Source organism: Cylas formicarius, unplaced genomic scaffold, assembly GCF_029955315.1.
Source record: "Cylas formicarius isolate icCylForm1 unplaced genomic scaffold, icCylForm1.1 PGA_scaffold_10__41_contigs__length_53128322, whole genome shotgun sequence".
In the NCBI taxonomy this organism is placed as follows: Eukaryota; Metazoa; Arthropoda; class Insecta; order Coleoptera; family Brentidae; genus Cylas; species Cylas formicarius.
Genome location: NW_026844214.1, coordinates 49,857,528 through 49,882,804, shown reverse-complemented (window position 1 = coordinate 49,882,804; position 25,277 = coordinate 49,857,528). Strand labels below are relative to the sequence as shown.

General features: G+C 33.9%; 2 protein-coding genes across 13 annotated transcripts in view; one reads left to right on the top strand and one right to left on the bottom strand.

The window, feature by feature from the left end:
* The window catches only part of LOC132704690 (probable beta-hexosaminidase fdl), a 183,915-nt gene that overhangs the window by 58,918 nt on the left and 99,720 nt on the right, over positions 1 to 25,277 (top strand). The gene's annotated exons all lie outside the window — the stretch shown is intronic.
* Positions 1 to 25,277, bottom strand: part of LOC132704740 (uncharacterized) — a 53,132-nt gene that overhangs the window by 3,236 nt on the left and 24,619 nt on the right. For all 6 annotated transcript variants that reach the window (XM_060674954.1, XM_060674962.1, XM_060674970.1 and 3 more), the window contains 2 exons: positions 24,420 to 24,551; positions 14,812 to 14,959 (listed from right to left, as the gene is read on the bottom strand). In XM_060674954.1, coding sequence (XP_060530937.1) covers positions 14,812 to 14,959; positions 24,420 to 24,538 — 267 coding nt within the window. In that variant the 5' untranslated portion in view covers positions 24,539 to 24,551. The remainder of the gene's footprint in view (positions 1 to 14,811; positions 14,960 to 24,419; positions 24,552 to 25,277) is intronic.

The window sequence follows — 25,277 nt, the reverse complement described above, 5'->3', positions numbered from 1 at the left end:
GTGAATGACTGACTAAACCAGTTTATAAATTTACGTCTATCGCCATTGTTGTCAAAAATAGCCAGTGTTAAATACAATGCATTTTTGACGAGAAAGTGGCTATAAATCCAAGAACATCCAGTATAGACCAAAACAACCTTACGTTTGGTTTGGTTTATTTTTGACATCTTTATAATTTTTTCTTTTCGTTGTAGTAGGCTGTATTTATAAGAATTATTAATTCTGTTGTCAAGGTGGTTGATTGACAGTTGTTTGACATTAGTTTTTGAATTCAGTTCTTCGCGTCTTATCGATTGCCTGTTTAAAATGTCCGACCATTGTTATTCAGGTGGAGCTTCTATGTTTTTTTTTGTAAAAACGTTGTTATTTTTTTACATAAGAATCGTTTATTATTTATCTTGTTGTTAGGATGATATTTTATTTCATTAAAACCCTGAAAGGAAAAACAGTCTTCTAATTTTTATTTAACATCGTTTGCTAACTAAAGACTAGATATTTTATTAAAAAAAAAAGAATTTAATCAGTTTTAACCACGTTTTAAGAGATTTGTGAAATCTGAACTGTCAAGTGTTCGTTTCTTGAATCAACTTCAATTTTTATTACATTGCAGAAAAATCTGTATCCTTTGGACACTCCATGAGGATTATTTTCAAACATTCCTGCGTCTGGTAACGCGACTTATACCCTACAGGTAAATTACGTTTGTGGTAAAGTTTTCCTTCCCTAACATGCCAATCGATAATTCAATCTCTTCATACTTTAGGCACGTCAGTTTCAGCGGCGCCCGTCGCTTTAGTTTTTACGGTTTATCTGTCTCTCCGCTTTTTTCGTAGACGTTAGCTTTCTTTAGAATGGGGTGCGTTTAAATCGCGATGACAGTTGGCAACGTCTCAGATGTCGGGGGGTTCTTTCACTGGGTTATTAGTTTTTATAGGTTTAATGCAACGTGGATTGACGCTCCCTAGAAGTTTTTAGCGTACTTTCCATGACCAAAGGTATTATATCCCATAGGGATTCGGTCTGACAGCTGGATCGCATTCTAAACGCACGTAAGGACGACAAAGAACTTTTTTATGTACAACAGAATGCAAGGAGCTTTTAAAAACATTTTCCTTATCAGTAAGCTGGTTCTAGTACACGCGTGAGGTTTATATTATATATAGATAATTACCATGGTTCCAAACGTTGCTATAAGATGTAAGGTCATCAAACAGATTTAGTTTGGTTTTAATTAGCTATTGCAATTTTTCTATGACCATTTTGAGGACAAAAGAAAATTTCAAAAAGTTCTTCTTCTTCTGCGTTGCGAAGGTTGGCAATCATAAAGGCTAGGCGTGTTCGCGACATTGCCGATCGAAATAGCTGCATTGCATCCGAACCAGTCATGTAGATTTCTCATCCATGAGTGACGTCTTCTTCCTACACTCCTTTTTCCATGAAGATTTCCTTGCAGTATCAATTGTAGTAAACGGTATGTCTCTCCCCTCATGATATGTTCTAGGTATTGCAGTTTGTGTTTTTTATTTTTCTTTCTCTTTTTTTATTCTTCTCATGAGTCCTTTGTTCGTCGCTGTAACGGTCCATTTTATCGCATTCTGCAGTATATCCACATCTCGAATGTTGTTAGTTTTCTCATTTCCAATTTCGTCAGAGTCCATGTCAGCGCACTATAATCCAGCACGGACAACACAAAGCATTTTAAATCCAAACTGAGTTCGCTACAACAAAAGAGTCTTTTCATTTTCATAAGCCTTGTTCTCGCCAATCCTATTCTGGTTTTGATTTCTACAGAACAATCATTATTACTATTTACAATTGTGCCTAAGTATTTATAACTCTCAACTTTTTCTATATATTGATTGTTTATAAGACTTTGGTGGTTGTTTTTCGCTGTTTTGGATATTATCACGACTTTTGTCTTCTTTACGTTTAAGGACAATCCGAACTCCTCGCTTGTGACAGTGTCATCTACGTATCTTAGCACCCCTTTCTCATACTTCTGCGGATTTCTGTGTCTTCTGTGCTACATCCTTCCACTTTCACCATCATCACCATAAAGATATTTATATCTCTGGTATCTAAATTCTTTTCTTTTAGAATTGTTATCAGTTTTTCGCGTCGGAGCTTGTGGAAGGTTTCGTTGTAATCAATGAAGCAGACATAGAGTTCTTGATTCATAGCCATTCACCATTGGTGAATCACTCTTGTTCCTAAGCCATCGCAAAAGCCGAATTGAGTCTCGCTGATATCTTGCTCTCATTTTTTTGTATATCCTGTTGTATATCAGCTTCAAAAACATGTTCAATATGTGACACATGAGACTGATTGTTCTTAAATGATTACATTGTCTTGCATTATGTTTTTTTTTGGAATAGGGATGATTGATATCCACCATTTTCGGAATATAATACCTGTTTTGTATATGGTTTATGTTAAATTATTATTGTCAGAGGGTAACTCATCCGGCCCTGTAGTTTTTCCATTTTTTATGGTCTTTATAGCACGGATGACCTCGTCTTTAGTTATTTCTAATCCATTGTTATCTTGTTCTACTTCTATTCTGTTAATTTCTTGATTGAAAAATTCTTTTAAAAATTGCTTCAATTTCATAATCTCTGCAGTCATCCATTCCTGTTTTTTCTATGCTTTCTATTCTGTTCATTTTTTTTTGCTGGGTTCTACTAATGCTTTTTTAAAGTCTTCCCATCGCTTGTCTGTATAATCTGCTTTAATTGTTATTTTTAAGGAATTCGATATTGTCATCGATTTTATTTTGTACTTTTTGACTTGTTTCAACGTCTTTTAAGCCGGAGGCATCTATATAATCTGTTGCTGGCATTAGTCTTTGTTTTTCCAATTTAATCAAGAATCGGGCTACTAAAGGATTATGATCTAATGACACGTCTGCCTCTGGGTAGGTCCTTACCGGTTTGATCCCTTTTTGTATCTGTGGTTTACTAAGATATAATCAATTTGGTTTTTAACTAAATTTTGTTTGTTGTTTTGTGCAGATTTCCAGGTGTACAGACGACACTTTAGAAGCTTAAAGGACGTATTTGATATTAAAAAAGTATTCTCTCGGCAAAATTGTATTAGTCGCTATATTTCGTTTCCAACTCCATATTCTCCCACAAATTTGTCAAATCTTCCTTTGCGAATTTTGGCGTTCAAATCTCGCAATGCTAGTATTATCCTTAGTTCTTTGATTTATTAAGTTCATTCTAATATTCGTCAATTTCTTCATCAGATTTTTCTGCTGTAGGAGCATACGTTTGAATTATGTTTAGATTGCAAAGATTCGTTGGTTGGGGGTGGGTTGGTCTGTATAGGGGTAAAGTTTATTACAGATTTATTAATTGACTGTTGGCTGTCATTGCTTCCTGAGTAATAAATAGTGCCATTAGCTGTTGGTTGTTGTGCAGAGCTCAGTCATCTTGTGATTCTTGATGCATATCTCCAATATTTTCATCTCCTGGAATTTTTTTCAGATTCATACCAGCTTCTTATATTCCATGTACTAATTTTCATAGCTGACCCGAGGATTTTTGTTTATGATTTTCACCCATGGTAATTTTTACTAGAGAAAATCAGTATGATGTTTAATGCAGCGATTTCCCCTTGCCTTCTGCATTCCCCTGCCGTTGGTCGCATTGGTTCATCCGCCTTTTGGGCCGATTTCCCAGCTCAATTTATTAAATTAGGTAATAATCTGTAAATCTTATGCCATAAATCTTAATGTTGTCACTACCATAACAGTTGCGCATGCATGACCTTTTTCCGATTAATTAAAATCAAAGACTCGACATGATTTTCACTTACTAATTTTTTTTACCATCATTACCGAGGAACAAAATGCACATTTTTGCATTTTTGCCTGTTTGGTACAAAACATTTTTTTCCAAAAATCAAGAATTTGATTGCCCAAAAAAGACACTGGTCCTTTTCAAAATTTAAAAATATTTTATTCTACGCCATTCAATGTTACTCGTTTGACTCATGGTATCAGTATGGTGGCGGAATGTATAAGAGGCTAGTTCCCATTGGTAATCAAGTAAAAAAAGTATTTCAAGCAGCAATAACTACCTGGGCAGCTTGGTTAGGGGCTCCTATATTTTATATCGAGAACTCTGAATTAATAACAAAAGTTATCAAAGATCTAGACGAAATTCATTAAAACTATTTTTTCTGACCCAACAGTGAAAGAAAAATTAATATCTATAAAAACAAATAGTTCTTTTGTACCTATAATACTCACGAAATTGGAGGTTGCCTCTGTTTTTTTTTTTTTTGACAGATTCAGAGGTCTTAATGAATCAGGTTGATGTAGATAGAAAATTTGAGGTACTGTTGAGGTTGACGTTATAAAAAAAAATCAGTAATTGAAAATACACAGGCTTCAAAATCCGAAAAAATATTTAAGAAGTTTTTATAAGCAATTTCACTAATTTCGAAAGAAAACTCGATTTAATTATGAATTAGAAACATACTTAATTCCATAACGAAAATACTGATAACTTCTGTAGATGTAGAGCGAAGTTTTTCTATTTTTAAACAAACAAACAAATACAAAATTTTCTTTTTTAGTTATCAATTGTTTTTATAACTGACAAGAATACTTTTCCAATTTAAGAATAGTATTGTTCAGTTATTAATTGTATTTAAAAAAAAATGTATTCGCAAACAATGTTTTGTCACTTTCAGATTTTTATGTTTTGCAATAGATTCATAAAATTAGCAAAGACAAATCTACATTATAAGGAATTCCCAGTAAAAACAAATGCTTCTTTTAATTAATTTAGTGAATTAATTTAAAAAATAAATTAATTTTAAATAAATTTTCGAAAATAATTAAATTAATTAAATTTATGGAATAATATTGCAAACAGAATCCGATAGTTTAGAGGGGTGGGAATTTTTAGTATCTTTGATATCGCCTACTTGAAAAGTTCTTGATTGATCTTGATTTTTTTTATAATCGCAAGTAATATTTTGTCACATATTTTGTTTGACAATTTAATTACGTGGTATAGGAAAAAAATTATAGGAATTGTGCAGAATTTTAATTATGAAGGAATATGTCTGGCCCTTTTTAAAATAACATTAATATTCATAATTTTTCATAAAAAAATGCGTATTTCCTTTTTTTCGTTCATTTCGATGCATACATTCTGAATATTTTAAGCATTTAAATGCGCTTATATTGGGGGTTTTCGCTTTCATTTTTCCCGTTCATTAATCATTACCTTATAGTAAAATATAAAATATAATAAACATATAATAACAAAGTGTTACTATGCGGTAGAATTCCTCACCAAATTTTGTAAATTATTTTTAATACATTTTTGGTTTTTCAGGAAATCCCGATCAATTTATTAAGTTTAAGTTGCCTTTTTGTTTTCTTTCTTTTTCTGTTATAATTTATGTTACGTACTGTACTTATATTCAATGGTTTATTTTTTACTTCTCTTCGTTCGTTTGTTCCACTTTATAAAATGAAGTTGTGGGTTGTTCGTAGAAATTTATAAACATTTCTTTAAAAAGCACAAAAACCTATTGTTACTATAATCAATTTCACTTAGAACATACGTCACTGAAACACGACATTCGGTCACAGTGTTGCCAAACTGACCCAAAATCGTATCTCTCCAAACTACAGGTCCAATATGTTATTATCAAATTATTAACCAAACCAATTGGGAAGGCAAGTCAGTTGCAGATGAAATTTCTTCAGAAGATAATTGGACAAAAGCCACTTTAAAGGGGTTTAACGAAACTGTCAAATTAAGCGAAAAGTTAAAACATTACCGAATTTTAATTACGCAAAGTTCTCCGATCGGCCGCTCGCGGTTTGGACGGTTTAATTAAGTTCTAAGGTCAAAAAATAATTAGTTACAAGTTTCTATCGAAACTCGGGGTTTCGTTTCCTAGGATACTATTTCGCATTCCTTTTTCTTTGATATCTGTTTTTCGCCACTTGGAAATGACGAAGGTGGTAAATGTTATCATTTCTGAAATTGAATTGTTGGCAGAGAACAGTGTTAAACGAATGTACTTTGGACCCGACAAAAGCGGACTCGGCAGCTAACTGCTAATGAGGAGCACTGTTGGTTAGCCCTGTTAGTGACTGTTAATCTCAGGTTTTAAATAGGAAGCTTGAACAAAATTTTGATTTGAAAAATATTGCTTATAAGTGTATATCTTCTTTGAAACGCACTGTAATCGACTGTGACCGGTTGTGACGTCAATTCGCTTGTTACACTGCGCGCTAGCCGGGCGGTAGCATAGAGAAGCCATTAGAGAACGACAACGGGTTCATCCTGGTGGTTCTAATTGTAATTTTAGTCTTGAAACTGTCGTTTGTTTTTGTTATCTTGCGTTTAGTATCAAAAAGAAAGTTTTGGTTAGATTTTTCAAAAGATCAATCTGATAATTTACCTTTAGTGAATATATTTATGGTGATATTCTGCATACAAAACACCGAAGGTTTTTGTTTTGCTGAGATTCTCGATGTTAAAGTCAAAAAGCTATGTTCATAGAAAATTTTGCCACTAGTTTTATACCAATATAATATTGTCAGCTTAAAATTTTCAAGTTTTTAAAATTCAAATGGTATATCAAATAAAATGTAAATTATTCAACAAAAAAAAAAACAAAAAGGATTTTTTCAAACTACTGGAAACCTAAATAATGATTTTTAAAATATACTGCCATTGACAAATTAAAGTATTCTTCATTTTATATAGATCAAGAAGCCATTCCTATGGAGGCTGGAATAGGATGGGTGTTGCAGGTAATGTTAACAAAACACGACGGCTTTTATTTTCTGGTAGACGAATACAAAAATTATCTGGCGTTTTACGGGTTGTGCTGAAACACGATGGCACGTTTTGTAATATTGTTTTTGCGTCACTTTCACTATTATCATGTAAAGCACACTAAGCACAATTACAAACTGGCGTAGATTAAATACAAACCCTTTTATACTAGTCAAAAATAAAACTAAATAACATATAATAATAATAATAATATATTCGCCGTATCTATCAAAAAGCAGCGGTATGACGTCACGATCATTCCCGCGACTTTAGTGTCGTTTAAAAGGTCACAACTTGAATTATTTATCGCAAGTTTTGATATTTGCTTTGCGTTATTTCTATACATAAACAAATATATTAAAGAAATTAAAAAATGTTCAAGTTCTCCATTGTTCTAACTGTACTAAATTCAATAGTGGTAACCATGGCAACCATGCGAGGCACATGTGCCACGCTTAGAGCAAATATTTTTGGTCAGTAGCAATTAATGTTATCATATCTTACTACAATAATACCTACATTCTGACTCTGACCCCTGTATGGTGATGCCTAGGAAAGCTGACAAATACGTTTCAATTTACTATCAGAGGTCTACTTACCAAAACTGCCCCGAAATATTCAACCATACATCCGCTAGTAATTTGACTTAATTGCGTTAAGCGAGACATGGCTAAATGATTAATTTTTTGTCAATAATCGATGTTTTAGATTGTTTAGCAGATTCATTTTGTCAAATAATTGACAAAATAATTTTGTTAGAAGCAATAAAATTTTGAACTTCGTCCTGCATAACGCTATCGACCATTGCATGTTAGAACGTGCAGTAGATGTCTTAGTTCGGCATGATGATCATCATTCTTCTGTTACTTGAATTTCCTCATTCCTTAAATAGAAAACACGATTTTCTACGATATGTTTTTAAACTTGGGCTGGCCATTTCTGCAAAATTTTAAATGCCTTAGGTCGAAGATAAAATCTGAAATTAGAGACTCCTGTAAAAGCTATCTACTGAAAATGGACCTTTGAAATTTTCCTAAAAAAATTTGGTTATTTATCAAAAATGAAAGAGAAACTTCAGGTATGCCAAGTTATATGAGTGAATATATGAGTTACATTCTCGGCAAGTTCAACTCTTTTGCACTGTTTTCAAAAGTCATTCGTACCATTCTGAAAATATAAGCATAAAGATGTTCTTCGAATATAAGATGGAAAAAGCTCTTAAAGTAATATATGTAATAAAGTAAACACGTTATTGTCCCATTGACAATAATTATTCATTTCAGAAAATAAACAACCTTGCCCTCTTCCATGCAAATTGAATGTATTTTTTTTATAAAAAATAAAAAGCGTCAACACGTCAGTGGATGTTTCGAGCACTGAAGCGCCATCTTCAGCTAACGCTTGGAAATAAAAACAGCGTCCTACTCTGAACACAAACCGTAAACTAATACGAAGGAGGTAAAAACGCACCATCCTGAGCTGAGAAATTTAATGCTTCTTCTTCATCATCTTTTTCTCCTTCTTCTATATTAGGCACTTCTGCCTGTTTTACTTAAATGTAATTTTTATCACAAGTGTCGTTCCATCTTTTTCGTGAGCGTCCTATACTCCTCCGATTGGCAGGTGGTTTATCTCTTACTATCTTCACTATCCGTTGTTCAGTCTATCTATATGTGGATTCCATTCTGGCTTTCTATATCTTGTTCAGGTGTTGTTTTGAATTCCACATATGTGTCTTATATTTTCATTTGTTTCTCTATCCCAGAGTGTTTTTTCTGCTATTTTCCAGGCATTTGTGAGTCTTAAATGTTTCCGGTCTTATTTCAGCGGTATATGTCATGACTGGTCGAACTACAGACTTATATATGCCGGATTTTGTTTCGGTCCTTAAGTATCTATTCTTCCATATCGTGTCGTTTAGGCATCCTTAAAGTGAACGGGACTGTCCCTTTTATAGGTCACCTGTCCCGTTATCCCCAAACAAAGTTCCGGGACGCAAAATTGTCCCGTTTTGTGAAACAGCCCGAAAATTTAAATCACGTAGCTCACGAAACACGCGCGGGCGGGGATTCACAGACGATTCGCATCACTGTCGTTACTGTTTATTGTTTATTAGGCTATTCACGCGCACGCACTCAGACTTCTCGTTATTGTTTTGTTTTTACGTAACGTTTGTGAAGTAGTTTAGTGATAAACTGCTATATAATTATTTTTTTATATTGTTTTGGATTTTTGCCTATAGTTATGCCGAAACGCAAGTGTTCATTTAATGTCAACTTACAAAATACCCTTTTATTAAGCAAGCTAATACTTCCGCAGATGTCAGATGCGAAAAGTGTCGCACAGAGTTTAGTGTTTCCCATAGTGGTGCTGGTGATATTGAACAGCATTTGAAGTCAGAAAAACATAAAAATGCCGGTCGTGCCGCTGCTTCCAGTTCTTCAATGTTACACTTTTTCAAGAACTCAAATGCGCTAACTTCAAAGGATTTGATATTGCTGCTGCAGAAGGCATCTGGGCATATCACACCATACAAGAAAACCACAGTTTTCGTTCCAATGAACCGAACCAAACCGAAGCTATTGTGGTAAATGTTTCAGGACGTTCAGCGATCGACAGTTTCAAAGATGATCTTAATGAGTCCAATTGTATAACAATTTTAAACGACGCTTCAAACCACGGAAACAAAAAAAAGATATCCTTTCGTAGTGCGCTTTTTCAACCTTATGAAGGTGTGCAAGTAAAAATTTTAGACATCCAAGAGCAACCAGGTGAAACTTCTGACATCATTGTAGATTATTTACATCAAGTATTAATAGATAATAATTTGACAAAAAAAGTCGTGGCATTTTGTGGTGACAATGCTAATGTCAATTTTGGAGGTGTAGCTAGGCGAGGAACTAACAATGTATTAGCCAAGTTACAATCATCTCTGAAAAAACCGTTGGTAGGTATTGGATGTGGAGCCCATATAATTCACAATGCAATAAAATCCGCTGCAGATGATCTACCTTTAGACTACGAAAGCATTATTGTCAAAATATATTCATTTTTTTATATTTACACTGTTCGAGTGGAAGCTCTCAAGGAGTTTTGCGCTGAAGCTGAAATAGAACATCACCAAATGCTTGGCTACAGTAAAACCAGGTGGCTTGCGCTTATGCCTGCTTTGGAGAGAGTTTTAAAAATGTTCCAACCGTTAAAAGACTATTTTTTGAGCATTGAAAAATGTCCCAAATTGTTGAAAAACTTTTTTGAACATCCCACGTCATCTCAAAGACAATTTGGCACAGAAACAGATCAACCGGTTTCTTCCATTTACTGTTCGTAGTTTAATTGTGAAACTAAATGATAATGGCACTAATATTAATGAAGACTTGGTGAAAAATACGTCAACAGAATTTTATAAAACTAGCCGTGAATACTTGGAACAGAGTACTTGCTTTCTTACTAAAGAAATAGAGATATTTAATTGGGCAGATTTAAGAAAAGTACTCGGGAAGATATTCAAAACGCAGTGGATATATTGATTGAAAAGGGATATATTCACTGTAATAAAGATGCAGAAGTATTTGACGAATTCACATTAATTTCAAACTACGTCCCTACCCAAAAAATTACCGAATGGGGTAATTTAAAAGTCTCAACAGAAACTCGTTGGATGGAAGTATTCAAACACTTTCGTTCTAACAATGTTAAACATGAAAATTTTTGTATTTTAATTGAATACATTTTATGTCTACCTGGAACAAATGCTCCAGTAGAAAGAGTGGACATCCGAAAAAAATCATTTACAGGTTCCAGTGTTGAAAGCGATGTTGATAACTAAGGTTAATGTAAAAAAAAAACGTGCCAAGAATTTATTCTTATTTAAAGTCATCGCAAACTTTATTAAAGCAAATTTGTTCCTCTGAAAAGTATAAAAACAATTTAAAAAAAATGCGTTGCATAGATTTTAATAATTATTGACAGATCAAAGTTCCTTGATTAGTAAAGCTGGTGATTGATGTTAATTTTTCACTGCTTTTTATTTTTTAAATTACTTAATTAATATGAAAATAATTATAGTGTATAATTCCATTAAGTAACACTTATTCTAAATAAAGAAAATTAAAAAGTTGTGTTTATTTTCTTTGTTGGCCTGAAGGTTAAATGTAAAGGTCTGACGGGAAATTTAAATTTTAAACAGTTTTTAAATATCGATTTAGAGTAACGTTAATAAATATTTTTTATTGTCGCGAAATCGAAAACCCTATCTAAGTTTTGCCTAATTTGGCTACAATTAAAAAAAATACTGTTTAAAATTTGAATTTCCCGCCAGACGTTTAACCTGAAGCTTAAATTTTTTGTCCCGTTTTGAGTTAAAAAATAAATGGTCACTTTAGGCATCCTGCTATTTTTTTGGCTTTTGCAGTTTGTTCTCTTATTTCGTCCTCTGTTATTATCATATGAAAATCAAATTCTTAAATATTTTATGTTCATTACCTGCCCTATAATTTCGTTATCAAGTTCCAGTTTACATCCAAATGGTTCTTTAGAGATTAAATAATAAAGGGCTCAATGAGTCTCCTTGCCTAATACCTGTGGTTACATCTATGTTCTCAATTATATCTTTTCGATTAGTTTTATTATATTAAATGGGATATTTCTGTTATAAAGTATATGTATCACGTCCTGTAGCTGCACTTTATCGAATGCTTCTTCTAAGTCTATAAAGCATAAGAACACTGGCCCATTGTACTCAATTGATTTTTATATAATTTATCTAATTGCAAATATTGCGTCATTCCACGTCTGAAACCTTGTTGCCCTTCAGATAGTTTTACAAGTGGAGTTATTTTTTAGTTAATTTTATTAATTTAATTACATTAACTTATAGGAATCTGAGTTATTGTTTGGTGGGCCAAATGACCGCAAAAGAAGAAATACCGAGTTCTCATTTCATGAGTAATATGCATCTGGCTGTAGACGCTAGGGGGCGCTGTCGTAAAACTTCTTCTTCTTTTTCTTCTTTTGGGGTTGGCGCTGCTACTAGGCAATTTGCCAGCACTGTTTGGAACTGCCCCAGATTATCGATAATGTTCTTCTGGGGAAATTTACTTTTCATACTTCTGGTTCTATTTAAGAGGCATCTAAAGCTGCTAAGGAGATAGGGTCAGTTAGTAGGCAAATTCAGAGCTTACAAAAAATACAGACAAACAGGCAAGACTGTCACATCTAAAAACAAAAAAGGACAAACAAATTTCAGCACTATGGAACTTGGGACGGGCGTTCCTGGCTCAGGATGGACCATGGGACCAGGCTCGTCAGATTTGAGACAAAACAACAGAATCAAATAGATACAATTTAAAATTCCCTAGTATTGTTACTAGGGAGAGGCTGTCTGACCTCGACTTCTAACTTAAAGTTTTATCCTATTATTATCTAAAAAGTATCTGACCATTTGTGTGATCTCCGCACTCGGGATGCTTAACATATTTTCAACACAAAGTGGTAAGTTAAGTCCGAAATTTCTAAACTATACGTATAAATCCACACCCGGGACCTTTGTTATATGGCACTCGGAAAATATATGATTAAGGTTCTCAACCCCGCCGCACTCGCAGAAAGGAGAGTCCCTAACCCCTATCCGGGCCAGGTGTTCCCCCACCGCACAGTGTCCAGTTCTCATTCTAATTATAGGAGTTATATGGCGTCTGTCTATGTAGGCAAGCTCAGAAAACCATCTTCTATTAGGAAAATTACGTTGTATTAACCATTAGTAAAATCTCTAAGAATTGTATTCTTCGCGTCATGATAGATAGATAGATAGATAGATAGATAGATTATTTATTCACAAAACCAGGTGATACAATGGATGTTTCGTCAGTAAATACAAATAATAAATTACAAGTTTCGTTGTAAAAACAATGTATATCATAATCTTAAGAAATGTATAGGACGAATACGAGTATAAATTTATATAACGAACATGACAAACAAGTTAATGTAATTTAAAATAAAAGAGAGTATACGTTAGAAAAATCTCGGTAAACTTTTAACGTTATTTACGATGCTCTCAGGTACGCTTCAAATTCTTTCAGGCTGTAGAAAGCATTGCCCGTCAGGAGCCTCTTGATGTGTTTTTTAAATTGATTTAAGGATAAATTTTTTAAGCTTGGAGACAGCAAATTATAATAATATGGTCCCGCGTAACTTAGTGATTTTTTATAAAACATATGGTTGAATTTTGGCTTCGGCAGATGTTCTCTATTGCGAGTATTGTAACTGTGGACATCAGTATGCTTCCTGTGTGAATATTTATTTTTATGTGTGATCAAGAGGATTTTAAATAGGTATATACAAGGCATTGTTAATATTTTGAGCTGTTGAAATGTCTCTTTGCATGATTGCCTCGGAGGAAGTTTAAAAATCAGCCTAAGTATTCTTTCTTGCTGTATAAACACTCTCTCAGCATCATTCGCTTGTCCCCAGTTGACAATATTGTGTGAAATGGAAGAGTAAGCTGACGCGTAGTAAAAAGCTATTAGTGCCTTCTCAAGAAATGAATCTCTAATTGTTAATATTGCGAAAAAGGTTTTATTTAGTTTATTGCAGACATTGTCAATGTCCCGGTCCCATCTCAAGGAGCTATCAATATAAGAACCAAGAAACTTCGTGGTCTGATTTATTTCCAATGGCGAACCAGCAAAACTGATCGATAAGCCAGCTAAAGGTTTAATATACTGACCAGTAAACTCAACCACGACTGTCTTTTCCACATTCACGATCAAATGATTTTGCCTACAGAAGTTATTAAACTGTGAGACAACAAGAGATACATCATCCATCAACACTTCTGCATCTCTTCCAGAGACAAAGACGGACGTATCGTCCGCGTACATAAAGACGCGACAGTCGCTGTTGAGAAATTCCGGCAAATCGTTCACATATAAAAGAAACAATAATGGACCCAAAGTTCCCCCCTGAGGCGTGCCCAGGCTGACGCTATAAAGGTCTGAGTACGTTCCATCTATTTTGACACTTATTTTCCTATGGTTCATATACGATATGATCCAATCATTGATAGGCCCCCTGATTCCCAAGCATTCCAGCTTCTTTGCCATTATACTGAAGGTTCAGGAGTCAAAGGCGCGCGATAAATCGAAAAAAACTCCGATTACTGTCTCTCCGATATCTACTTTATCATAAATATGCTGGACATGTGTGTCCAGTTCGATATTCAAGCGGATGTTTAGATGTTAGCTTCTCAATACAACAGTAATTTATTATTATTAATGTGTAATTTATATAAGTCTAAAGACTTCAAAAATGAAGCCGTCAAAATTTATAACTCCGCCTTATCCCTATTTCCGATAGCGTTGAAAGGATCGATAGGGAAACTAATTTAATTAGACCCGACTTTTATTGTGCCGCCATAAAGTTCCGATAATATAAAATTCGATTTTAAATTGCAACCGTTTTATACACACACACACACACACACACACACACACACACACACACACACACACACATACACTTTCAAATAAGGTCTACGCCGGTTGTAAATTTTATTTTTATGCTCCGAACTATAATGTAACTTTAAGTGCCTAAAAGTGGGCCAAGTTTCACACTTTATCCGGTCGCATCGCCATCAACGTCCAATTTCCGATGCTCCTCAACATTCGTCTCCATTCTCGTTTGAACAAAAACGACAAAAACTGTCGCTCTAACTATCCGCGTTATTTCAAATATTTCAACTTTTTTTATTGCCCGAAATAGACTCGTGCTTCCAAAAGTGAAGTTTATGTACACGCAACGTTGTCAAGTTTCGCCAGGATCTTCAGTATTATTTGTTTTGCAAAAGTGAAAGAATGGCTGTTTACAAATTATGATTTCTAGTTTTGTAATGTTGCAATTTACTATTAATTTTGTTGTTTTACTAATAATCAAATCATCAAACGTTTTGAACATTAATTTTTTGTTCCCTATTTTCCAAGTTGTATTTACTTACATTTTGGGCCGCTTCGACAGTATATATCTGAAGAGACAGGGTCGGGTCCCTCCAAATCGTTGAAAGGTTCGAATTCGATTTCCTGTTGGTCTTGTGGCAACAGTAGCAGAGCAAGAAAATAACCAAGATAATTCCGCTTAACATCGCCCTAGAAGAAAGAAGATAATTGTTAATAATATCTTTCTTGAAGGCGCGCTTGTTGCATTAATATCGGTGATTTCTTTTGTTACGGCAACAATGTTTAGTTTTTTCGTTTGCCACAGTTGGCAGTACTTCATCTACTGTAAGTATTGTTTTTAATTTGTAGCATGCTTTGGGATAGTGGTAGTTGCGCGAGTGGCCAGTTCTATAATGGCAAAGTAGTTAAGGTTAGATATGAACCGTGGGTGAAAATGTTTTGATGGCTTCATGTAAAAATATGTGATGCAAAGTACGACAAAGCCCAAATATAACTGAAACTGAAATTGTTAAACCGGCTTTTGAGGAAAATCATTTTTTTTTTATTATTTTAATCAAATAGACCAAAGCTGATGTAAAAGCTGGAACTCTTGTCATTCAGAGTTTGGCTGACAACTTTTTGGAGTTAAAATACAAAAGACAGCAAAAGACATATTAGAAACTTTGGAGAGAACCTACCCAAGAAAGGGGATTTAGATGCAGGTTATGCTACAGAAAAAGCTAAGAGGACTTAATTGTGTTGAAAGTATGGTATATAAAGTACATTTTTCACTCAGTTTGATAATGCAATGTGCGAGTTGAGTTCAGCAGGAGAGAAAATAGACGACTGTGAACTAATTGTGCAGTTATTGTCAGCAATGCAGCAATGCCTGAGATTTATCGGAGTGTCATTCCGGCCATTGACATAATCTTTTGCGAAAACTAAAAAGGAGTGGACATAAATTTATTTAAGAATAAGTTAGTCACAGCAGAGCAAAGCAAAGGAGGGAAATATCCCAAATAAGGTTTTTATTTCAACATATTAGAAGGGAAATTACAGAGAACCTGGTAGGTTTTTTACTAAGAATTTTATAAGTTATGGTGGAGAAAATATTAGTCGAAACAACTCATACACTACAAATACTGGAAGTTTTCCTTTTAAACGTTATTTTTGTGACAAAGTAATTATAAACTTCAGAGTATCCCCAGAATAGAAGTAGAAGTGGAAATCATAGAAGATTTAACTAGTAGTAAAATACACAAGAAGTTCAAAGAGAAAATGAAGAAAGTGTAATATTTTTGTCAACAGAACAGCCAGTAACATAGCAAGAAAAAATTGTCAAATACAGTGGAGTTACAATCCACTTGATAAGTACTAAATTGACACAGTTTGTGCAAGGTAGTAAGGATATTATTCATTAAATAAATGTTGCAAAACCAGAACAAACAGTAATGGCAATTAAATAATAAAATATAGAATTAAGAGCTGAATCTATTTGGAAAATATAACTGAATCTGTTATACAGACTTTTTGTTAAGATTGATCGATAGGGCCTCCTACAACTATGTCCTATATAGCTTGTATGTCGTTTTGTTAACATTTTATAAATTAAGTTTGGTTCACCGCATTTTACTTATAAAATAGTTTGTGTGCCACAACGTGGCTTTAACAATATAAACAAGCGGTAAAAAAAAACGTTCGTCGTTGCAACTCCGTTGAATTCTTCGACAGACTCTACCATCCATTTTATATGGTAAAACGATTTAAAATGGGTGACAAAATCAATACAATCAACAACAATAAGTTTGATGGACGTAATTATCATAAATGGAAATCTCTAGGCTGATATTTATTTTACTTGGCGCAGTGCCCCTGAGCATGTTGCCCACATAAGTTAGTATGTTAGGTTGCTTCATTCTATGCAAATTCTGTGGTGGAGCATTGCACATGGCGGTTTAACCTCCACTCGCTCGTTGCAGAATCCATTGCATTCATCCCAACAACTCTGATATAGTTTTTTTTTATGTGACTTTTGTTTCGGAAGTGTTTAGTGATCGTTTTAAAGTGTTTAAGCGTGCCGGTCGCGCTGTTTGTTCTGTTTACACCGGTTGGAAGACGGATGGGCCCGTATGGTCCGTGGAGAAAGCGAGGAGGACCCGTTTTTTTCTTTGGTAGCGATCAAAATCCTTTTTTGCTAGCTGAGAAAAAATATTGGTTATATTTCTTCTGTTTACGTGGTGGTCTGTGACTAAAAAAAAATCTTCGGCGGATGACGGAAATTGGACCATTGACCACAACAGTCTTGCCCAGCCGAGAGCGAATCGTATTTTCTTTCTCTCTCTCATGCTATGCATCGTGTGTGTGTTACGCAGGTATCGCCAATGCAGACAACAATCAATCATTCTTTTACTAAATAATACTCATTTTTGATGCTTCTAATAAACATACGTAATAATAACAACCTATATAATAAAGTCAAACTTGCTTGAAGCTCCAAAGGTATTTATGAAAGAGTAGACGCTAAAATCAAGAAACCAGAAAGTCCTGCACACATGGAACAAAAGTGATGCGTAGTCATTATTACATTAACTACGGCAATGGATTTTGTTCAGCACGTAGCAAAAATTGAAAATGTAGCCAAACAAATTAAAAAGAACCGAGAAACTATCAGTGATGCAGCAATAATGATATACATCTTCAGTACACTTCCTTACAAATTTACAAGTCAGGTGGTCCCTTGACGAAACGAAACAAACAATTTCTAACCTCACTGCTAGAATATTTACCCTTCTTTCTGTCTAAGACTATTGCTATAACATTACATTATGACAAAATGACATTATCAAACTTTTACCTGTCAAATAAATTGTGGATTTTCCTAAAGCTGAATTAGTTGAAATGATTTATATACAGGGTGAGGCGGAAAAACACGTGTTGGCAGTAAGACTTTACAAGGAAAAGTACCTACCCTAATAGACGTATATCAACTTGAACACAGACTAGACCAATGAGGAAAAGAAATTTTAAATTTTAGTTCAAAATCAGGTCGGTAGCCGTCAAGAAGTTAAAACAAATCGGAGAGTATAAAAAATGTTATACTTCATAAAAGTTGCAGGTTATAGTAAAATCCTGCAAAAAAAATAATAATGATATGGAGAGAGTTAAGAAGTATATTGCGTAAACCATTTACGTCATCTTTGCGTTAATATCAAATATGAGTGGGCGCTATTGTAATGTTTTTGCAAGTGTGAAAACTATTATTTTTTAGAAAATGTATAATACAAAAGAACTATTAGGTTTAGGTGTGCATTATTAAAATTGATGAATTTCAAAACGAATTCAAAACTAAACTTAAAAATAAGGTGTTCGTCATGTACATCCGTCATAGCAGACGCAATGTAAATAAAAACTCAATACTGCCCCACTACCAAAAATCCAAAAAAAAAAACCCTGAAACTAAAACATCGCGAAATAACATTCAAATTGATCTATTAAGAAACACCACTAAAGCTGATATAAATGATGCAGAAATGTTCGTCCGCTTTTTAATTTTAAGTCAAAAGTCAAAATGTATTTAATATTATGAGAGAAATTTTTGAAATCGCCAACAATGTATCTTTTATATGACTGTATATGAAAACGGGAGCTCTTTTTGTTCGGTAGATGTCCTGTTGTAAAATATAACAGATACATATTGGGAAAATTACTTCGTAAGATCGCTCAAACAATACGTCCCACGCAATCAGAATCGGATTACTTTTCAATATTTTTAAGTGTTCTATTTTGGTCTTGTTCACCTTTTCCGGGCACCGGCTGGCGTGTTTCGTTAAAAATTAAAACCCCAATCCGGACTGCGCCCCTATTAATTATACCTGAAGTTTATAGCAAGAAGTCTATGTTTTCCGTAATCGATGGAACATTATGCCGGCGCTTTTCTTAATTTCGTAATGACCGGCGTCTCAGGTTGCTTATTCGTGAATTGTGATGGATAATTATCAGATTTTCTTTACAGAACCGTAAAAATACGTACGTTGAAAAAAGAATCAAAGTGAAGGTCAACTAAGGGACTACTTTTCTTTGGAAAATAGATAGATTTTTATTTCTCTGAATTGCTATACACAATATATTTACAGCAAATCGATAAAATCGAATTTTCGAAAGTATACGCGCTTGGCAACGAAACTCATATCTCGGAAACGGTTTAATTTTTTGTCTGTTCTCCGTTCTCTGATTTCTATCGACGCTCCATAGAAACGCGAATAACTTCCGAACGATTTGAGTGAGGGAGCTGAAGTTCTGGTGCTTTTAAACTGGTCATGAGACACATGGCTGCGATCAGAAATTGACATCTATCTTTTTTTTTCGCGATTTTCTACTGTTTTGCGCACATCGCTATGAAACGCGATAAGTGTCCGAAATTTGAAGCTATCGACTTCATATTTGGTAAGCAAGAGCGTGTGGTCCCCTAACGGAAAATTTACCATAACTGAAAGTATGCGATTCAGAAGTGAATTTTGCTAACACTTTTGCATTTGAGGTTTTTACCTATTGTACAGGGTGTTCGCGATATACCGGGCAATATTATAAAACGTAATAGGTGCCCTAAATTTGCAGCTATCGACTTCGGATTTAGCAGGGAAGCAGGAGTCCAGACCCACATTTAGTCCATTAAAGTTGGGTGCGATCAAGTTGGCCAAAGTATCTTTTAAAAAATTTTTCTTTTTTTTTGGGGTTATTTTGGTTTCCAGAAAAATATTATTTTCGCCAAAACCATTATTCCGATCTTTCAAATTCTTTAAGCAACAGACGCGGAAGATCCAGTGCTATAACTTTTATTTTGAGCATTTTTTTGATTATATTCAGGGTTTTTCAGTTATTGACAAGAATACAAAAGACCCTGAAAATGTTCCGTTTCCAGAATAAATTATCAGCCTTAAATCAAAATTCTTAAAAAATACGACTAATTGGTTTAAGCAGTGTTATAGGCCACATCGAGAGCAACAATTTTGGTATTCACGGTTTTCGAGATATTTGAAAACATCCAAACGGAAATCGCCATTTCTCGCCTTCAATTTAGACGCGATGGTATTTACTGTTACGACGACTGCATGGTTTCAGGGTAAATTATTGGCGATTAATGACTAACTGTTAGAGATGAGACAATTCAATTACATCGATTTTGCGAAAGTTCCATAGTGGTCAGCAGGAGCATGATAGAAAAACATTAAGTCCCTCAAAATGCCCGAATTGACTTCTTTTTAAAATAAGAATCTGATCTCCCAGCGACGATTTTGAAAACTGAAATTATAAAAGATAATTGTTCTTTTCCAGAGTAAATTATTAACCGCGAATCAAAAATCGTAAAAAATATGGCCAATCGCAATCGCCAAGAGCTACAATTTTTGTGTTTACATTTTTCACACACACTGTTCTAGATATTTAAAAAAATCCATACCTCGGGTTCAGTCAAGACGCGATGACGTCATCGATTATTACGACGACCTGCATGGTTTCAGACAAAACTTATTTTCGCGAAAACCATTTACTCTATCGGAAAAATTCTTGGACCAGGAAACGTGGGAGATCCGGGGCTATGACCTCTATATCTAAAATTGTTTCAATTATGTATAGGGTGTGTCGATTATGGGAAAAAATGAAAAAGTATCTGAAAATTGCCGTTTTCGTTTTTTACATTATTAGCCTTAAATGAAAAACTATAAATCATAAAATAATTTGGTTTAAGCATTATCGTGAATTATGTCGCGAGAGAGTGTCAGGTTTCGTACAGGGTGCGCGAGATACTTGAAAAAATATCATTGGAAATCACTGTCATTTGTACAAATGTTTATATTTATCATAGTTTGCCGTGGCTTTGAAGTTTAGCGATACGTGAAAGACTCTTCATACTGGTGTATGCACAATATAATTACATCGATTTTGCGAAAGTTCCATTGTGGTCCGCAGAAGCACGATAGAAAAACGATGCGTGGCTTTTTTGAAAAAAAAAAAAATCAATAAATTGTTTTTATGATTTTAACTTTCTTTTAGAATTGTGTTGAGTATTTCATGATGACTACTATTAGAGAATTTATTGCATTTTATTGCCAAAAAAGACTGGGCCTTTTCGACACCCTTTCTTATATATGAATAGATTCGCAGAATTGCTCAGGGTAAACCCACACAATAGGGTATTCTCAGTAAATGCAAAAAGCTCTTTGATAAATTAATGAAATAATATTCCGAACAAAATGCGATAGTCCAAAGGGGTGGCAATTTTTAGTATCTTAGATATCGTCTAGTTGAAACGTTCTTGCTGTCTTGTTTTGTAAAGTGAATTGTGTGCATGTCTGTCTGTTCAGTGTTTGTTAAAATCCCGAAAACCAACTTCCAAGTGTAAATTTTTCATATTTCATATTTTCACTTTTTTTTCTTTTATCAGCAAATGGTAAAAAGGGGGACCCAATTAATTTAAAACAAAAAAATGTTCCAATTTTCGCAGTTATTTATTGGTTTATGACAGCTGTTTCGGCAACACCGTGCCTTTATCAAATACAAAATATGAAAATATTCCCACATCTATACAAGGTCTGTTCAACTTTTTTAGTTTTATCAAAAAGTATGTATTTATTCATCAAAATTAATGTTGTCCCCTCCAGATATAAAACACATGTCCCAACGTTTTTTTTCCAATCTTCGAAGCATTTCTGGTATAGCTCTGAGTTCTTCTAGCGATTTTTTCTTTATCTCCTCAATGGTTCCAAACCTCCTTCCTTTCATGGGTTTCTTGAGTTTTGGCAACAGTCGCAGGAGACCATATCTGATGAATATGGTGGGTGATGCATGTTTGTGGTTTTTTTTTTGGCCAAAAAGTTAGACAAAAGCAACGATCAGTGAGCAGGTGCATTATCGTGATGAAAAAAATGTTTTCCTGCCGTTTTCTTCATATTGTTCCTCGCAAACGGCGCATAAATTCAAGGTAATACTCTTTATTGACCATATGACCTCGTGGTAAGAACTCTTGATGGCGCCACGATAATCAAAGAAAACAGTAAACCAAAGTTTGACATTTGGTCGAACTTGACGTGCTTTTTTCGGTCTTGGTGATTCTGGGTTCTTCCATTGGGACGACTGGGATTTGGTTTCGTCATTATAACCATATACTTATGATTCCTAATCAGTTATGACCTTTTTGCTCAAAATTAAACGGTTTCGAAACAAATTTTGCTGCAACACGTTCCATACCCAAAACTACGGAACGAATTGCATAGACAATAGAGATGCCGACGTCTTCAGTCACTTCTCTAATAGTGATTCGACGATTTTTCAACAGCATTTGTTTCACTTCTTCAACCCTTTCATCAATTATTGACGTGCATCGGCGTCTTCTCCTCCATCCTGGACCAGCTTGTACCACTTATAAACACAAATTTTATGCAAATTCTTTGTTCCATTTTTTTTGACAGCACAAAATCGCCAAGCACAAAAAACACGTCTAAAGCTTCAGTCTCACAAAACAAAAGTAGAAGTGCAAACTGGCTAAAACCGTGAACATATGTTAAGAACATGTATACTAAACATACCAAAAAAAAAATCGAATGTACGCCCAATTACAAAAGTCACCTTACTTTTTGAACACACCTCGTATAAGTAAACATGTAGTAACAGATTCTTAATTACAGTGTTTGGTAAAAGTAATAGATCCCAATCCTCACAGCTTCCAACAAATTTAATTTTTTGCTTTTTGATTCATTATTTAAGTTATCAAAATTATCGTCAGACTTTTTCGGAATCGGAATTTGTATACGCTCTTTCTTGTTCGTTAATGCGTTTCTTAAATATTGTCCCTTGTTTGTCCGATATAAATTTTGGGACATGATCCCATTTCAACTTATAGACTTCGGATTTTTGAGTTATTCGTGATTTACTTTTATTGTTTTTTTAAAAACATTCCAATGGTGTTTTCAGTTTCGAAAGCAACCTTAAGAACAAATTTAGATAAATTTTGGGTTCGGTGTTTAATATGGGCTAGACAGAGTTCAGAGTTATTGGAAACTGTTTTTTAGTTATAATCTTATCTATCAAAGAGGGGTCGTAACCATTGTCAAAAGCTGTTTGTTCTATAATATTTAATTCTTTTTCAAATTTCTCTGTGGATAGTGATATATTAAGTAGTCTGTGAATAAAAGAATAAAAGACAGCCATTTTGTCCATGTGTAAGGATTTGTGGTAATGGAAAAATGTAATTTGTTCTGTAATTTAGTTATAGTTAAGTCCAGAAAGAAAGTTTGAAGAGGAATTTTAATGTCTTTAACTTTGTTGATTACTTCTAACGAATTTTTGATAACATATCTAGGTTTAAAGGCAAAATGGTCTTCTAAAATTTTTATTAATCTTGTTGAAAGTTTAACTGATAGTGCTGTTACAAAAGAAAAGGTTGATGATGATTGATGATGATGATGTCGTTAAAAGGTTGTGAATCTGTAATTAAAGTTTTGTTTGTTGTTGATATATCTCGGTGGGATCATATTGTTTGTGTCTGTTAAATTTAAATGTATAACCCTACAACGGCAATTACGAATATATCTATATTGTTTCTGGACATAGAGGAACCATTGCACATGGCGGGTGTTTGTTCCAACCCGGTTCCAGAAAAGTTAGAAATCGGATGAAGTTTCAAAAAATGTTGTTCAGTGTATCTTTTAATTGAATCCTTAAAGACGTAGTGCCTATAGCTTTGTGAATTAGTATTTGTTTTACGCAGATGTCTATGGATTTGTATTATATATTGGTCGGTTTGTGGATGTCTTATATTCACGCTTGTATCCAGGTTAGATGGGATCTGATATATAGATGAATCGGTCGGCATTTTAAAGTTATTTTAGAAGTTTATTCCTCTGTATCATTATGTTAGCACAGCTGGAGGATGATAGAATAGTCCGGACCTTTTCTTTACGAAATCATCTTTTAGGAATTTTTGAATTATATTTACTGGTATTTGAAAGTTGGCCGAATGATCTTTAGTGTCGTGGCCATTAGAACTCAATTTGAGGTAGATTGCGGAAAAGTTTTAGGTATTGTTAGGCCTGTAAAATCCTAAAAAATATTTCATAAATTTTTATAGGCAATTTCAATATTTTCGAAAAACAAATGGATTTTTATAAATTAGAAACACACTTAATTCCAAAACCGAAATACTGTGCGACAACTTTTGTAGAGATTGAGCGAATTTTTTTCAGTTTTAAACATATGTTCACAGATAAAAAACGCAAATTCCCTTTTGGAAATTTTGAAAAACATTTAGTTATCAGTTGTTTCTATAATTGCAAAGAATAGTTTTGGTTAGTTTATTTTATTTATTTTTTATTTATTATTTTTATTTTTATTTATTAGTATATTTTATTCATTTAGTTTATTTATTCAAATTGGAAGAACTCGTTCAATTATAAAGAAATAATTCTGGCTTTATTTAGACTATTATTAATGTTTATAATTGTTCATATAATAAAAATGCATTTCGAGTTATATATTCTGAAAATTGCCCATATATGGGGGTTTTTTGCTTGCATATTTCCGCTCCTTAGTAGTCACAGACAAAACTGTAATGTATTGACATGATTGTAAATAAATTAAAAAATTCGAATATTAACAGTATGTATACGGATGCACTTACCCTCCCAAAATGATGTTTACCCCATGCACCGGGGCGGGAGAGGACCCTGGCGAGGGGTTCATGTATGACTGGTTTAACTTGTCATCGTGTAGGCCAGATATAACGGAAAATTTCTTCATGGAAGCTTTACACCTAAAAAAATACCAACAATTATTCAATTATATTGACTTTCACAAACTGGTTATTTACATCTTTATTAATTGAGTTTCCATATTCAAGAGTGTGATTCCTTGGGTGATCTAATGAAAGAAATTTAATATCAACATAAATATTTACTAAATATAATAATAATAAAAATCTTTATTGTCCAAGAGATCCATTTAGAAGATAAAGAAGATTTAGATTTAGATTTATATTTAGAAGATCATTCCAGACGTCAATCAATAATTTCATCAACTGATAGAGAACACCTTTAATTAAAAAATTGGTTTTTGAAGTCACTAGGTGAAATACAGGTGTCGCCCTTATAGACCTTGAGGGAACATGGAAGTTTAGCGGGCTCAGCAACTCAGGGCAATCCACTAATGAATTTGAAAGTTTATATAAAAACTCCTACTATTCAACAGTGAGGGAACCTTAAACAAAGTATGTTCCCTTGCAAAATCTCTAGAGTTTCTCACTATGAATCCCAGCATTTTGAGTGCACTTCCACAGGACAGGACAGTTTTCTGTCTAACGTTACACCCAGGTCTTTGAAATTGTCACATTTTCTCAGTAATACGTGATCCAGAGGGTGACTAAAAGTTGTAGCATCAGTTTATCTGTATTCAGGGGTAGGTTACTAGATGCACACCAAGAACGAATAATCTCCAAGTCAATCTGCAGAGACACACAGTCGACTAGCAATTATTGTGAACA